We start from the raw sequence: 16,233 nt of genomic DNA on the forward strand, positions 1-16,233 counted from the left end.
CTCTCGGTGCTGGGAGCTGTCCACAGAGGGAGGTGCTGAAGGCAGGGAGGAAGCAGAGGGACGCGGACATCTTCGCTCCCCTAATTTCCTCCCTGCCTTCTGCAGCCATTTTGCACCAGCAAAGCTGAAGGGAGGTGTGAGAGGGGAGGGAGGGGGTGGGCTGCAGAGGATGAAGGGAAGAGGGTAAAGAGTTACGGAGAGCAAAGGAGCAGCCATGGGAGATCCCGGCCGGTATGTCTGCTAAGACTGCCTCACAGCAGCAGCTGTCATCAGCATCATGGTGAAAAGGAAAAGCTCAGAGGGCCAGGAGCAGGAGACTGGCCGTGGGATCCCTCTGCCCATCCAGACCTTCCTATGGAGGCAAACCAGGTGAGAGCAGCGAGACCTGGATACTTGGGATACAGCTGCAACAGGGCAGTGGAAGTCGGGGGGGTGGAGGGGGGGCAGGCCAGCTGCTGCCCAGTGGCGGGGAGGAAGCGGCTATTGCAGCTGCAACATGAAGGCATGAAACAAGCTGTTCTCTTTACACTCAATATAGAGCAATCTGTGTGTATTTGGGATGAGGGAAGGACTGGAGGCAGCTTAACCTAGTGGCAGTCCCGGGCAGCATCTTGATTTGACTTTAAAATGTCCATGTGTATGTGTGTCTATCCACCTTTTCCCTCCTCCCTGTCCCATTCCCCCCACCCCCCCCCTCTTTTAAGAGGACTCCTGGAGCTCTGGTACCAGAAGCAGCATCCCTCAGCGCTGCACCAGAGATGCAGCTTTCCTTGTATCTGTATTTGCAGCTGTTCTGGAAGTGTAATCTATCCTTTGAGAGGTCAGCATGCAAACAGATACGTCAAAGTCTCACCTTATTTCATTGGATTGGAGAGTAATGATGTGTGAGGGGCAGGCTGAATGTATGGCTGGGGCTTTATGTTCCTTGTGAAACCTGTCTGTCTCCTGTCTTAACAGAATTCTAAACTGAAAACGTTGCGGGGGCTGTGGGGGAAGGTTGGAAGGTTTGGAGGTTGTGGCTCTAATTTAAGGCCTCTGTCACAAAATCCCTTTATTCCACGGTTTCAATGTCCTCCAAAAAGAAATTAATGCTGTAATAAGGTGACCTGATTATTTTTTTTTTTTAATATTTAACTCTGATCCTGTTCTGGAGGGGAATGACAACAGAGGGTGGGTGTTCTCTACCTAAAGGGTACAGGCCTGCATTTCATCCTAAGCCTTCCACATCAGCAGCTGTGGAGGAAAATACTTAATACAAAACTGGCAAATGGATCCCTGGCTTAAAATACAGGCGAGGCAAGTTCAGTGATATTTAACACATTTTAAACAGAATACATTGAAAATCTTTCACTAAGGTAAAATGGCTGAAAACTGTTTGATGGAAAATTTTATCTGTGGGCAACAGGACTTTTCTTGAAGGTGGATTAACCACCTTTTGGCATATCAGCATGGGTACTTTTGTTTTCTAGAAAAGGTAGCAGCATTTTGTCAGATGTGATCAACAGGTATCTGAACATTGTTTTGGCCTTATGTCTTCCTTTACATTAAGTTTCTCAGCCTTTTTGCCAACCTTCTGACATGAGAAAAATCCTAAAAATAACAAATCAAAATCCACACTGGGTCTCTAATGCTTTTTCTCCTTTCCTTCAGTGCATTTTTAAGACCGAAACTGGGGAAACAATATGAAGCTTCCTGTGTGGTATGTACATGTTTCTCTTTTTCAACTCTTACTAATAACTAACTTTTCATGCAACTTGATCTGACCACAGTAGCTGATCAGCAAGCTTCTCAGCTTACGCCAGAAGTGGATTTAGTCCATTCAGCTTAATTCTGTACTTTTATCACATGAGGATTTGAAACCCTTTCCCACCTAGAGGATTTGGATATCATGTGCATCTCTGGACACAACAAAAATGTATTGATTTGGATATTAGTAATTGAACTAATTAGTAATTAAATAAATAATGGTATGGGCAGACTAAGCTAGAACAATCTGGGTCTAAACTTGTAGTTCATCATGTGTGCATATGCTTTCAAATGAGATCGATGTCATTTCAGTTTGCGATTACTGGAGTTTTTTTCAGACTTAAAATATTGAAAATCTAAACATTACTAACAGGCTTTAAACAATTCTCTTACCGTTATGCAAGATGAAAATACCTCTTTATTGGAAAATAGAGGGACCAAGTCTTAGCAGCATAATTAAAGAGAGGTTATTATGCAGTTGCTATTAACTCTTACTTCTAACTGTATTTCAAATGAAACCTCAATCTATTGTCTAAAGGGAGAAGAAAGGGAAGGCATGCAGCAAGTTCGAATAAGATGGGTATCTTGGAAATTTTGAATTCCTTGAACTGTTGCTGATCTTTGGATGACTTAAAGTACGTTAAGCAGTTGCAGCCAAACTTGACAGACTGGAAAAACTTGGTGTGGACATGTATCTTAATAGTTTAAAGTACTTAGGTCTCTCTGCAGCAATTTTCTGACTTCCTTCTCACAAGATATTAAGCTGGAGAAGCCCTAGGTACTGCTGACTAGTTTTCTTCGAAGAAATCCATAAATTTTTCAGGGTTATTGCTAGATACCAAGTACTGATAGAGGACTGCTGGCTTACTGTGTTGGTGAGTAAAATGTATTGCAATTCTGGCACACGGAGCAAAAAGCGTCATCGCTTATTTATACCATTGACAGCTCTTGGTTGTTCAGAGGCTAGAAAATGGAGCTTGTTGCCTTATGGCCTTTACTAGGAGTCTCAGGAGTACGCAGGAACCATGACTTGAAGCACCTATAATCCGAGGCTGTTGCCCCACCTGTAAGCTAATGTCTGTTACTCTTGGGTAAAGGGCCAGAGCTTCCTTCTCTGTACGTTCTTCATGATGTACCTCTTTGTCTGTGACTTCCTTGTCCTTCATGCGGTGCTATTGGCATCAGGTCTTCCTCTGTGTCTCCAAGGCTGATTCTAAAACACTTTTGTTCTATGAGCACAAAGCGGAATTTACTAAGTGTAAAAAAAACATTCAAGACAACATAAGTCACACACTTCAGCCAAGGGAAAGTGAGTTCTGGAAAAATGCTCAGAAAGGAGGGTGCCTTTGGGGTTGGGGGTAATCCTACAGCTAGTGCCAGAGCAGTCAAGCAGCAGTGCCTGCCTCAAATGTCAGGGAGCTTGCTCCCCTCCTTCAGCCCGTGCCTTTGTGCCAGCGGAATTGCACAGTTACATATTTACGTGCTGTAGTCCTGGCAAAAAGCCTCAGTGGCCAAGAGTCATGTCTTGGGTACAGATGAGCTCAGCACTTTTGGAACCAGTTGCATCTTTGTGACCTGAAGGTTGGGGTGCCAGGCTTGCGTAGAAACCCTAACACTTACAGGGAGAGAGGAGCTTAGTGTTTCAGGAGATGGGGGGAATGAAGAAATGTGTGTACAGTGAATGCAGAGACTGTATTGACACCTGGAAAGAGAGCTGGGATTACCAAAAGCCTTTTAAAATTATGTATAGCTCTTGCAGATGTAAACATAGAATTTTGATGCAATTTTTAACTAGTTTTCATGAAGATTCAATCCACTTCTGCACCTTGGATGAAGGAGAACTTGATTCTTCTCCAATTCTTAACATAATAATTAAATTATGGTAGAAAGCTGTCAAAGGTAGGGCTTAGTTTTGACCAATTGATGGGATACAGCCTGAACTGCTGCATCTGCCACTTTCTTTTGCTCATCAGTTTCCTATCCCTGCCAATGCACAGAATGTCTGCCCACATCAACACTTTCCATATTATCCAGTGGGGTAGCAGAGTGCTGTGTGCATGGGTGAGAGAGGGTTTCTGGAACCTGACAGGTAGTCGGCTTCTCTTCTGAAACATCAAGCTGGCTGTCTAACACTGCTGTATTGACTAGCGTGCCTAAAAATACTATGCACCTGTTATATAATCTGTCCTTTTTAAATTCTCTAGCCAGAATAATTCTAGGCATGTCTATAGGCTGTTAACTGTCTGACAGTGCATGTGATACAACATTGTGCAGTATTCTGTTATTATTATTATTATTATTATTGGCCCTAAACTGCTGCAGTAGAATTTGCTGCATATTGTGCATCAAGGAAGCAGATGCTGGAGGTTCAGTGAGTACAGCATCTGGTCTGCAAGAGCAGATTGCATTGCTTCTCTGAGCTTTGCTTTGTACCATAATATTGGAGAAAAAAAAAACTTGCTCTTTTTTAGCTTTGTTTTTGTTACCTGAACAATCACACTGACTTCAATTGGTCTATGAACAATGGCCTTTAATCTGAAGATAAATACTCTTCCCCTGACTCCCCCTCTCCCTCCATATTGTCTTACACTGTCTAAATGCTCTTGTGCCTCAGTATGGATTTAATGTTCTTCCTTCTCCCCATTCTAAAGTTGTTCTGTCCTGACACAATGTCATTCCTAATGTGCATGAGTCAAAGCTGTAAATGACCTCACAGGAACATATGAAAGTGCTATACAAGTCTAATACATTTTTTTGGGTGAGGGTAAGGGACTCAAGGATACATTTTAAATTCTTTTACCGTGGATTGCACTGAGCATGGAAGAACCCAAATGTTTTCTGGAGGATCCTGCAAATTAAAAGTTTACCTCTTTTCTGTTTTTTTTTTTGTTGTTGTTGTTGGTTTTTTTTTTTACTTGTTTTTGCAAATGTAGTAGTATGTTTTGCTGTTATGAATGATTAAAGCATAGATATGGAACAAAGTTTAAAAAGAGGCCACCTTTGTTTTATTTTGCCAATGGACATGGTTGCAGAAAACTGAGTTTTTTCTGTAAATGAAGTGCTTGGCATCTGTGTTTCATTGCTTCTCAATGTTTGTATTATTACTATGTTTAGTGAACAATGGAGCCTTACCATTCCTTGTGCTATGAACTCCTAGATTAATGTTTTAGATCTTTCTAGGAACTCTTCCCTACTCAGAGGACCTTCCCCAGACTGACAATACTGTGTGCCTGCACTTCAAATTCTTTCCAGTCAGTCTGAAGTGACTTTAGCAATAGTCTCTTCTTTCTACCATGATGCAGCCTGAGCTTTGGAAGAACAGGGCAGTAGGGTTCCCTCCAAGGACAGAAGTCTAGTTCAGGAAGCACTAATAGTTTCTCTGTGTCTCTGCCAGTGTCCTTCTGTACATACACTAGGCTAAACACTGGGCCCTGCTCTCCTAGCTTACTGCTTTTTTTTTTTTTTTCTTTCCCTCAAGTGAGATTCTCTAGTGCTGCTTCCCTGGAGGAGACCTGCAGCTCACCTGCCTCTCCTGAGAGGATGCAAGCTGAGCTTCCCGAGTTCCTGACTGTTTAGCTGGGGCCTGGGGCCTGGGGCCTGGCGGAGCCCTTGCTGCCTTACGCAGTTTGCTGTAGATACAGCTCCCCTGGGCTTAGAGCAGGGGAAGTTCATGCGACTCGAGCAAAGCCGTATAGTTAACCATGGCAAAGCCCAGGCAGAATCTGCTCTGTCCTCTACTGCTCGTCTAGGCTTCCTTCAGGCAGCTACCTGTTCCCGTTCTGGCAGCAAAGTGACCAGGCTGACCCTGGTCACAAGGTATTTAACAGCCCCTTTTGTTGTTGGGGGAGAAGACGGTAAAAGGAGAACAGCAGCAGTGGGAAGGCAGCCAGACAGGACTGACCGCCACTCCCTGGGAAAACAGATGGCATCACCAGGCTAAAAGGAAAAATGCTTGTGTAAGTGGCCCTGAGGGAGCTGAACACACCCACAGAGAGCACTGCTGAAAGGGGCTGCCCTTTCTCCAGCCAAGGAATAGCACTGACTTTCCCCACTACCACCTTGGCAGATGTTCTTTATCCTCCTTTGGCACATGGGGTGTTGCAGGCACAGACAAGCCTGCTATAAGTAGGTAACTGTTTTCTTAGTCAAGCAGCGGCCCTGAGGCTGCAGCTCCAGACGTATCTGTAGCACGACAATTTCTTTCTTCTGAGTGACTTACAGGGAGCTTACTTCAGATGTTCTCATTCAGCCTTCTCATTGAAGCATGTAACTTCTCTCAGCTGTAGCAGCAGTTGCTTAGTTCATGTGGGGTGAAAATTAGGTCTTTGATCTTAATGTTTGTATATTCTCTGTAGCGGGTCCTGAAAGTTGGAGTAGAGCCATAGCAGACCAAAAGGGAGGCTCTACAGGAGCAAATCCTGACCCAGGGTCTTGCATCTTGGTTATCTGGTGTAGGCAGAAGCTGCTGTGAGCTGGACCTTTATGTAGAACTCCAGGCAAATCCCATGGGGACACTTGTCCCAAGCACTGCATATTCTTGTTGGGCTGCTTGTGGCAGTAATCAGTGTGGGGATTTATGCCAACTAGGTCCTGTGCTGACAGTACATGCACAGTGGCAACTGTGTACCAGCCAGTGCCCATAGCACACAGGGACGCTCACCGGTTTCTGTATAATAGCCTTTGTGTTAGCATTTTTCTGGCAACATACAGTACTTCTATCTCAGATGCTTGTGATCACATATGCTATTCTAGAAGCTAATCTTTCATTGTGGTACAGAAATATATTTAGCTTTCTGCTCAGACCAGCAAAGAACAGAGAAATCTGGTGGCTAACCATGTAGGAAAAGCTTCATGTGGCTCAGAAACCCAAAACGTTGAGGCGAATACAAGCCTAATTTAAAGACATAATTGCAGACTTCCTGGCTTCCTCTTGAGTTTCTGAAATGTGCAGAATGTGGGCCAGAGCTTCCAGAAGGCAGTTGTTGGAGGACTTTCTCCCTGATGCCATTGAAATACCCTTGAATGAGACCTTGAATGGAAAGCCAGAGAGCAGCAACGTGTCTCGTCATACTTCAGAACAGTGTTGCTGCTCACGGTGATTTTTTTTCCTCCCCGTGCTCTGTAAACTGAATACCTTTGTCACTGTACTGAAGCACGAGCTTATGGTTTAACTTTTCTGCTGGAGGTGGGAAAAAAATTCCTTTCGATAAGCCAAGGTCAGCACGGGCTCTGGTGCTCGGCAGGCCTTTCAGTGAGCTAATTCAGCTCGCTAACCTGGTAGAAACTACTTGCCTCTATGCTGAGCTTCATTTTGGCTTGTGTAGAGACTTGACTTGGTTGAATGAAGACTTCAGTGAGCCGCAGAGCTGATGCATGAGTAGAGGTGGGAGCATGTCACTGGAGCACAGATAAGAAGTAGCACCCTGTCCCCTTTTAATAAAAATAAATAAAATCTCACGTTTTTCACTAGCTCAGGCTTTATGTTATTTGTAACCATGCATTAACCGTGAACCTTTTGTCTTGCTTCTGGGGATACCTTGCTTCTTTGTTCCTCCCTTTTGTTAGGTAACCTCGTCTGGGACAGTTGTTCTAGACCTCTGTTTTCTTTATCCTAATGTGCTCTCGACTTCTACCTTCACACCCCCCACACACCCCCCCCCCGCATTCATGAACTGATAGGAATGAATGGCAGGAGACTGTTTCCCTTTGTAGACAATGTGGCCCCCAGCAGATCTCCGTAAGAGTGACTTGGGCATCCTTTCCATGGTAGACATGTTATCTTATCCTGGTGCTAAGACATACACATTGCTGACAACCTAATCTATGGGCCGTTATTTTTTGCTAGTCCCCAGGAAGCCAGCGGTTTTGTCCACATATTACAATTAATGCCCTCCAGTTTCAGCCACTGCTCCATGAAGAAAATCTATTGACTTTTCTGACTAGAACGTGGGGTTTCTACTAGGTGGGCAGTATGACTTTCTCCAGACTTATATTTGTTGGCAGCTCTGATGTTTATTGTTGGTATTTCCTCAGTTTCAATTTGTGTTGCTACTGGCTTAGTCCTTCATAAGTGCACTCAGTTCTGAATACCCCCCAAATATATTTGTGTAAATCATACAGTCCGACTCCCCTTCTTTTAGTCTGTCTATGCATGGTGTTAGTGCGGAGTTTCTGTTTTAGGTTGTATGTACAGATAGACGTGCGTTTCTCTGCCTGCATGCTGGCCAGAGCAGAGCTGTTACGGGGATGCTGTAAAACCACGATGCTGCGGCACTATTCTTGCACTAGGGCATCCTGCCTCTCGACGGAGGAGCTCATGACTGCCCACACTGGCATATGTGGCCATGACCTGAGAGAACAAATGTGCACAGCTGCAGGAGTATGCAGAAGAGTGCACATTACCGCTGATTAGCATGCCACACCTAAGAGTGGCTGGTCATTTAGGAGACCTAGGTTATGACTGCTGCCTTTTTTGCTTTTCTTCTTTGGAATTAAGTCTATTCTTATTAACACACACACATACACACCCCCAATTTGACAGGAAAAATCGGTATGACTAGTGTTGAAGGATAAGCTTTATGAATCTGGAGTGAGGCCATTCGAAGCATCCGTTAGGTCACGAATGCCAACAGTTACTTGTTTGTCCAGAGCCTGATAAAACTGATGAAACAGCTTGTGAACAAATAGGTAGCCAGGAGGCTAAGCTGGTATATGGCAAGGACATGCATTATCAGTAATGTATTTTTTCACTTTAGGAACTTCAGTGAAGGAGTCTAATTGCTTTTGTGACCTATAATGAGATCTTTGTATATGGTCAGAGGAAGAGCTTATTGAAATGGTTGGAGCAACTAGCAATAAGGAACTTCCTTAGGGATTTCAAAGGCAGATAGTCTTATTTTGTGTTTCTTGAGGTGGAAATAATGAACTTGCTGGAGCCATCAGCTCTTTTAAGTGTTCACAAAACCATTACATCATGGCTCGACAAAAAATCTTCTACACAGATTATTTTCTGTGGCAGGGTGTGAAAATATATCCTAAGGCCCATATACCTTTAATGGGTTGCCCTTTGTGTTACACTGAACTGAAAGAGCATGTGTGTCCAAGAAGAATATCCAGCGCTTAGCTCCACATGTACAGGCTTCATTAGCTCCTGTGACTTCCAACAGAATTACTGGCATGCCAGGTTAATAGCCAGCACAACTATAAGTCTGGCTTGATGTCAGCACTTACTAATATACACATGATACTTGCTTTAATTTTTATTTTTTTTATTACAGAATATATATTGAGTGGCCCATTCATTTCCTAGCCAAGTATGTCCATATGTCTGGTGAGCTTTAGCTACAGTCTGTGTCTTTCAGGAAAAATACTACGAGATGTGATTTAGTTATATAATGAAAACTTGCAGATTACAGGTTTTTAAAAGATAATGTTGTACGTACTAGAAGGTACGTGCAGAAAGAGATATACAGTGTCTTTTTTTCTTTGTTCTTACTTCTAGTCTTTTGAAAGGGTTTTAGTAGAGAACAAGCTGCATGGCCTTTCTCCAGCTCTCTCTGAAGCCATCCAGAGCATTTCTCGCTGGGAACTTGTCCAAGCTGCGCTCCCGCATGTGCTGCACTGCACCGCAACATTGCTCTCCAACCGAAACAAGCTAGGTTAGTACTCGTGTGAGTTTGTTTTTCCATCACTGACGTTATCAGTCAAAATATGACAGACTGATGCTCAGCGTGCCAACATATTCTAAATCCTAGAATCCCAGTTAGTTCATTCTGTGGATTGCCATTCTTGATCTGTTCTCATTTATAGCAGGGCAACCTGTGAAAGCTGTTCCAGTGAAGCTAATCATCTGATGAGCTGAAGAGTCAAAGTAGCTCAATAATATTTTGCTAGTTATTTTCCAGAGGTAATAGAATTAGCTTCAGCAAAAGCCTCCCCACCAAGCAGGCATGGGTTCCTTGAAGGAATACATATTTCTTGCAAGGCATGCTGCAGTGGCTGATTGCAGCAGGTACTTTTAATATCTTCAGTTCTTTTTTTAATTTTTTCTTCTTTTTCTTTTTATTCAGACCAATGCATTTGAGTCTCAGCAGATAAGTCAATCAGATAATAAGGATAGGGCCAGGTCCCCCACAACATCCTTCTCTCTAAATTGGAGACATATGGGTTTGATGGATGGACGGTTTTGTGGATGAAGAATTGATTGGATGGTGACATCCAGAGGGTAATGATTGACAGCTCAATGTCCAGATGGAGATTGGTGACATGTGCTGTCCCTTAGGGGTCCGTATTGGGACCAGTACTGTTCAATATCTTCATCAATAACATAAACAGTGGGATCGAGGGCATGCTCAGCAAGTTTGCAGACAACACCAACCTGAGTGGGGTGGTTGACATGCCTGAGGAACAGGCATGTGGAGCATCAGGAGGGACCTGGACGAACTCGAGAAGTGGGCCTGTGCGAACCTCATGAGGTTCAACAAGGTCAAGTGCAGGGTTTTGCACCTGGGTTGGGGCAATCCCCAGTATCAATATAGGCTAGGGGATGAAGGGATGGAGAGCAGCCCTGAGGAGAAGGAGCTGGGGGTACAGGTGAATGAAAAGCTGGACATAAGCCAGCAATGTGTGTTCGCAGCCCCGGAGGCAAACCGTGTCCTGGGCTGCATCAAAAGAAACATGGCCAGCCAGTCAAGGGAGGTGATTCTGCCCCTCTACTCTGCTCTGGTGAGACTCCACCTGAGTACAGTGTCCAGCTCCGAAGCCCTTGGCACAGGAAAGACGTGGACCTGTTGGAGCGAGTCCAGAGGAGGGCCACAAAAATGATCAGAGGGCTGGAGCACCTCTCCTATGAAGACGGGCTGAGAGAGATGGGGTTATTTAGCCTGGAGAAGAGAAGGCTCCAGGGACACCTTATTGTAGCCTTTCAGTACTTTTGGGGGACTTATAAGGGAGATGGGGCCAAATTTTTTTTGCAGGACCTGTTGTGATAGGACAAGGGGTAGTGGTTTTAAACGAAAAGAGGGTAGATTTAGACTAGATATAAGAAGGAAATTTTTTACAATGAAGGTGGTGAAACACTGGAACAGGTTGCCCAGAGATGTGGTAGATGACCCATCCCTGGAAACAGGTTGGATGGCGGTCTGAGCAACCTGTTCTAGGTGAAGATGTCCTTGCTCATTGCAGGGGAGGTTAGACTAGATGACGTGCCAATAGGGGACACAGCTTGAGTGCCTCACAGTGCTTGCTTGCATTTTGTCTTATTCAACAGAGTCAAACAGACAAGCCTGTCAAGCTGGCATCTTTTAGGACCACTCTATGTCCATGCATTCTGTTGCCCTGCAACTAACGTTTCAGGGACTGAACTGCAAATGCTTTGAAGTAAATGGAGACTTGTGAATTAGGAGGTTTCAAACACAATGAAACATAATGCTGAAATTTTTAATGGTAGAGTTTTAATTTTCAAATGCTTGAAGTTGGATGCCCAGTTTCCTGTGCAGCTCTGAAAGTCCATTAATGGAAACTGTGAGATACTGTGATGCATTTCTCCGTCCAGGACATCAGGATAAGCTTGGAGTAGCTGAAACAAAGCTTCTTCACACTCTTCACTGGATGCTGCTGGAGGCCCCTCAGGACTGCAGCAATGACCGATTTGGAGGAGACAGAGGCTCTAGCTGGGGAGGGAGCAGTAGCGCCTTTATCCACCAGGCTGAAAACCAGGGATCACCAGGACATCCCCGGCCCAGCGCCACAAGCGACGAGGAGGAGAATAACAGAAGGAAGTTCTTTCAGAACTCCATGGCCACAGTGGAGCTCTTTGTGTTCCTCTTTGCTCCCCTTGTCCACAGGATTAAAGTAAGTAGCAAACTGGTGGGTTACTTGTGTGGAGACACCTCTGGGCAGGAAAAGAATGATTCTGCCTTTGTGATTGTTAATTAATTCAGTCTACAGTGCACATTAGGTGACCACTGGAAATGTTTTAACAAGCTGGCAGAATACCACTGCCATTAGGAAGAAATACTTCCAGTGACATGAACAATCACTACGGCATCAGGCAGACACAAAGGCAAATAAATCTGAAGTGAGCCATTTTCAGCTCTCAGGAATGTCAAAGATCTGTGGCCCTTGTGAAGTCTTTGGGACTCTGGAACCCACAGAAAAGATTGTGTGCTTTAGCTTGCTCCAGTGATTCTCAACCATTGCTCAGAACGTCCTTGCTAGCTTTTCAGGGATTCCACTCTGGGAGTGCGACTGGGATTTGTTGTTGTCATTACTAATCATCTTGATGCTAATTACCTGGAATGCGTGATAGTGTTATAAGCATGGCAGTGGCAAAGGCAATTGAGCATTCCTTTGTCCTGAAGTTGGAAGCAGGCTGCAGGCTTCCTGTCTGTCAGGGTCCCTCTGTTGGTCTTATGCTGAGCCCATCGGCTTTGCAGAGTGGTGTGATGAGAAGACTTTATCTGCATGCTCTGACTGCTGCCTCTTTAGTCTCTCTGGAGGGCTGTTCAGCCTTTACATTTCCAGCTAGGCCTCGGATGAGAAACTGGCTCTGGAGAGTAGGTGCTTGGAAAAGGTCTATAAAGTCATAAAGTGGTAGAGGCTGTTATTTGTTCTAATCCAGCCTTGTATGCTGTAACAGTTGAAGAAAATAAGAAAGTACAGGAGACAAAGGATAAACTTTTGGTTAAGGCAGGTGAAAGCAGGTCTGGAGAGCTAGATGCTTTCCCTACTTCTGCTACTGAGTTCCTGTACAGTATTGCTCAGTTTATTTAGCCCAAATTTTTCATAATTGTTTACTAGTTCCACATTTTGTCTGTAAGCTACTGGGACATGACAGGAAGAAATACTGAATTCTTCCCAGTGCTACACACACAAATGTGGGCTGCCATTTGAATAAATGAAATGAAACTGGAGATAGACCCTGGCTATTAGAGATTAGGTTTCCAATTTTTTTTATATTAATCTTTCTGGGATGTAGTTTCCCATTTACAAGATGGGGTTAATAGCAATATCTGAGGTTTACCTCGAAAATCTCTGAGATCTCTGGGATACTGCAGTGATGAACATAGAAAAGCCCATGAAAACATGCATGTTTCTGTCATCAAAGCAAAGCTCAAAAAAGGTGAGGTAAATGAGGCATGTAACTGGCTCACTAAGTCAGCGTTGTCCCCTCTGTGTTTCACAGAGGTAGAGGTCTCAGGGGAAGAATACTATCTGATCAGATAACTGAGGTCATGTGTGTGCTCAAGGAAGATGATACGTGTTTGCACAGGCAGAGCTAAATGATGAAATTCCTAACTTCTGAGAGGATTTGTGTATTTAGCAATGTGTTTTTAAATGAGGCTTTTGAGAGGGTGAGAGGGATGCGTGTAATCCTGTAACCAGAACTGTAGATAAAATTGTTGGTATGTCATCAAAAGCGAGCAGTGCAAAGTAAAAATGCAACACGTTACTGCTACCAAAAGCCTTTCAAGGTGCTCCTTAGTAAAACCAGTAATTAAAAACAAGCTTAGTTTATAACAAGGCTTGTGAGCTCACTATGACAAGACGGCACTAACGAAGAGTAGGGAATAGAAGGGCTGGAGAGCTACAGGCAGTCAGCTCCTGCCATTGCTTTAGCTCTGTCTGCATCATCAGTTTCAACCGCTGAGGCATGTGGAGCTATGTCAACAGGAGATGGTGGTGCAGCTATGATTATGCTGCCAAAACTGCTACTACCATGTTTGTTTGCCTTATGGAGATAGCTGGACTATACCAACATCAGTGTCTCCTAATGTAGATCTGACCTCAGGTCAAGGAAGTGCATACCCACACCTTGATCCTGCTAAGATTTACTTGTGTACTAGTTTACATGCTTTTAGCTACTTGCATATGTAAAACAGCGATGGCACAAGTGTAAGTAGTACCAATGTCTCTGTATTGACATAGCTCAGGTACTAACAGTGCTAATAATAATAATAACATTATTGTATACTGCTATTTCATAGTAATTTGTTACATTTCATATTTCCTCAATTTCTAAGTAATGTTTTAATATTTACTATTCTTATTCTTTTAGGGCAAGAAGTTCAAGTCTAAGAGTGTAAATCCTAGGGTTGAGCTTGAATACTAAATATCAAGTGGTTATATATGGTCAGAAGGGGTGCTTTCTGACACAGGAATTGCCTTTTCATATGCAGCTTAATGTCCTGGAAAAAATGGTGTTCATTAACTAGTATAGAAATTACATTTGGAAAAAGCCTCTTGTATATATTTATATTGAGATTTCCTTATTATTTTTTAATAGCTATACTTCAAATGTACTAATGTCTGCAGAGTAGTGGCAGTGGCCCTTGAGTTAGCATATACTGACCACAGAACTGCACGTGATATCACTCATTTCTTGTAAGATCTGTGCATGAAAGAAATGTCAATCCTTTTAAACTGGAAACAACACTCTTGTGTGTGAGTTTGTGTGATACAACGTCTGTTTGTCTTTCTAGGAGTCTGACCTGACATTTCGGCTGGCTAGTGGCCTTGTTATTTGGCAGCCTATGTGGGAACACAGGCAGCCTGAAGTTTCTGCCTTCAACGCCCTTGTAAAACCAATCAGGAACATCGTCACAGGTCTGTGATTTTGCTGTGGTAATGTATCTCCTGTGAGCTGGGAAACCTTTCCTTTGTTTGTCTGATGCTGCCTTATGTTCTGCAGCCATCATATTTGAAGAAATATGTTAATCCTGCAGGAAGTAGTCAAACCTTTGAGAGTCTTAAACTACTCAGCTGTTTCCCCTCAGAGTCAACTGACATTTGCATAATAATTAAATAGGAGATGAGAGAGAAAGCACAAATAGGAAACGAGAAACTTCAGTAGAGTTATCGTTTCCTGTCAGCCTCATATCTCTGTTTCACTGTATCTCCCTTAGTTGCTAAGAAGGGCAGAGGCAGTACCTAGCAGCAGCCTGACACGGGTGGGGAAGGCCTTCCCAGACTTGCACTGGACAGTGTAGGTTCTTCTCCTTATCTAAAATTTGAATTTCACCATGTTATGAAATTAAACAAACTAGTTTCAAGAGGCTCCAAAGAAGGCTTAGGTTGTGAATTTGCTTTTGCATACTGGAAGGGGTTGTTCCTGCTTTGTACTTCATCCATAAAGAAACTGGAGTTGGGCGCTTAGGCTTCCAAGCCTTTATGTCTGGCCTAATTCTAAAAAACCTTTTTTACTTTTATGTTTTAGACAATAGTTTTGCATAATTGCTACAAGGTAGTGAGTTAAAAGTGTGCTGGGTATATCACTGTAGCATTGCTTGCTCATTCTCAAAAGCACGGATCTCTAATTTTCACAGTAGTGAAAATGTAGTTTGCTAAATCAGATTTTTCTGATGACAAGTCATTTTGGATGTCATATTTTGTTCTGAAGGCTTTGTAGGCCTCTGGAACAGTCCAGAATTGAAGAGTCAAGTCTTTCAAATTATTTAAAACCATATTTGACATCTAGCTCTTCTTCTTCTGCTTCAAATTCTGGAATTAAAAAATAGGATTTCAGGCCTGGAACTAACAAAAGGAGTTAGTCCTACGTGTTCTATGACTATTGGAATTTTTTCCATAGGTCTGGAGTGTGGTCAGAAAATCCCTAAAGAATAACTTCAGGAGTAAAATCTGAAATGAAAATACTCTGTTATGTTCTGAAAATGTTTTCGGTGTAATGGAAATAGAAATTGGAATGAGGTTCTCTATATCGGGAAAGATTCTGCTATCTTAGCATTGTTGTCTTAAATTGGGACAAAAAAGTTAAATTTACTTAAATTTTCCTTTGAACAGCAAATTAAAAAAAAATATACTGAAGAAGCTTTGCAATGTTTTGTTTGGAGTCAGTCTGACACTAAATCACATCTGAATAGCTCGCAACGTGACAAGATTTCAAGAATTGTGATCCTAGTCTTTGTGATGCCCTTGTTCTTCTACAGTATTGCTGATTAAACTTTCTGTATGACATTCGTGCATTTCTTGTGATAAAGGCATTTGTCAAATTGGAAATCACAATACATTCTGATAGACGTAACCTAGAAAAGGAGCTGAATATATGTGAAAATAGGAGGAGGAAGAGCTCCAAAATAAAAGGCACTAGTCTACACAGGAAAACACAATTTGATGCCAAATGGATTTAAGATAAAATTTATATTCACATTTGATTTTAAAGAAATAGAGAGTTTCAGTAGACAATGTTGTTGAAAACACAATTGAAAGAATCATACAAAAAATAATTTCTTTTTCTTTTTATGGCTGTGGCTAATGCCTAGGAAGTCTGCAGGAAAGAAATGCTGCTTTGGGTTTGTTTTTGGTTTCCGGTTTATCCTTTCATGGTACATTTTAATATTAGAGGTGGTTTCCAAAATGGCCTCCTTTGACTTCTTTTCTCAGCTAAGAGAAGTTCTCCCACCAACAATCAGAGCGTGACTTGTGAATCCCCTAATCTGGACAGTGGACATACTGAGGTAAGTTCTATGC

General features: G+C 42.9%; 1 protein-coding gene across 3 annotated transcripts in view; it reads left to right on the forward strand.

Annotated features, from left to right (window-relative positions):
- Nucleotides 1-277: 277 nt before the first annotated feature.
- UNC80 (unc-80 homolog, NALCN channel complex subunit) overlaps nt 278-16,233 on the forward strand; it is a gene marked incomplete at both ends in the record, with an annotated part of 134,769 nt that continues 118,813 nt past the window's right edge. For all 3 annotated transcript variants that reach the window (XM_082483916.1, XM_082483915.1, XM_082483917.1), the window contains 6 exons: nt 278-369; nt 1,651-1,699; nt 9,248-9,404; nt 11,300-11,598; nt 14,229-14,352; nt 16,147-16,220. In XM_082483916.1, the coding sequence (XP_082340042.1) occupies nt 278-369; nt 1,651-1,699; nt 9,248-9,404; nt 11,300-11,598; nt 14,229-14,352; nt 16,147-16,220 (795 nt within the window). The remainder of the gene's footprint in view (nt 370-1,650; nt 1,700-9,247; nt 9,405-11,299; nt 11,599-14,228; nt 14,353-16,146; nt 16,221-16,233) is intronic.

Source organism: Vanellus vanellus, assembly GCF_965231255.1.
Source record: "Vanellus vanellus genome assembly, chromosome: 5".
Lineage (NCBI taxonomy): Eukaryota > Metazoa > Chordata > Aves > Charadriiformes > Charadriidae > Vanellus > Vanellus vanellus.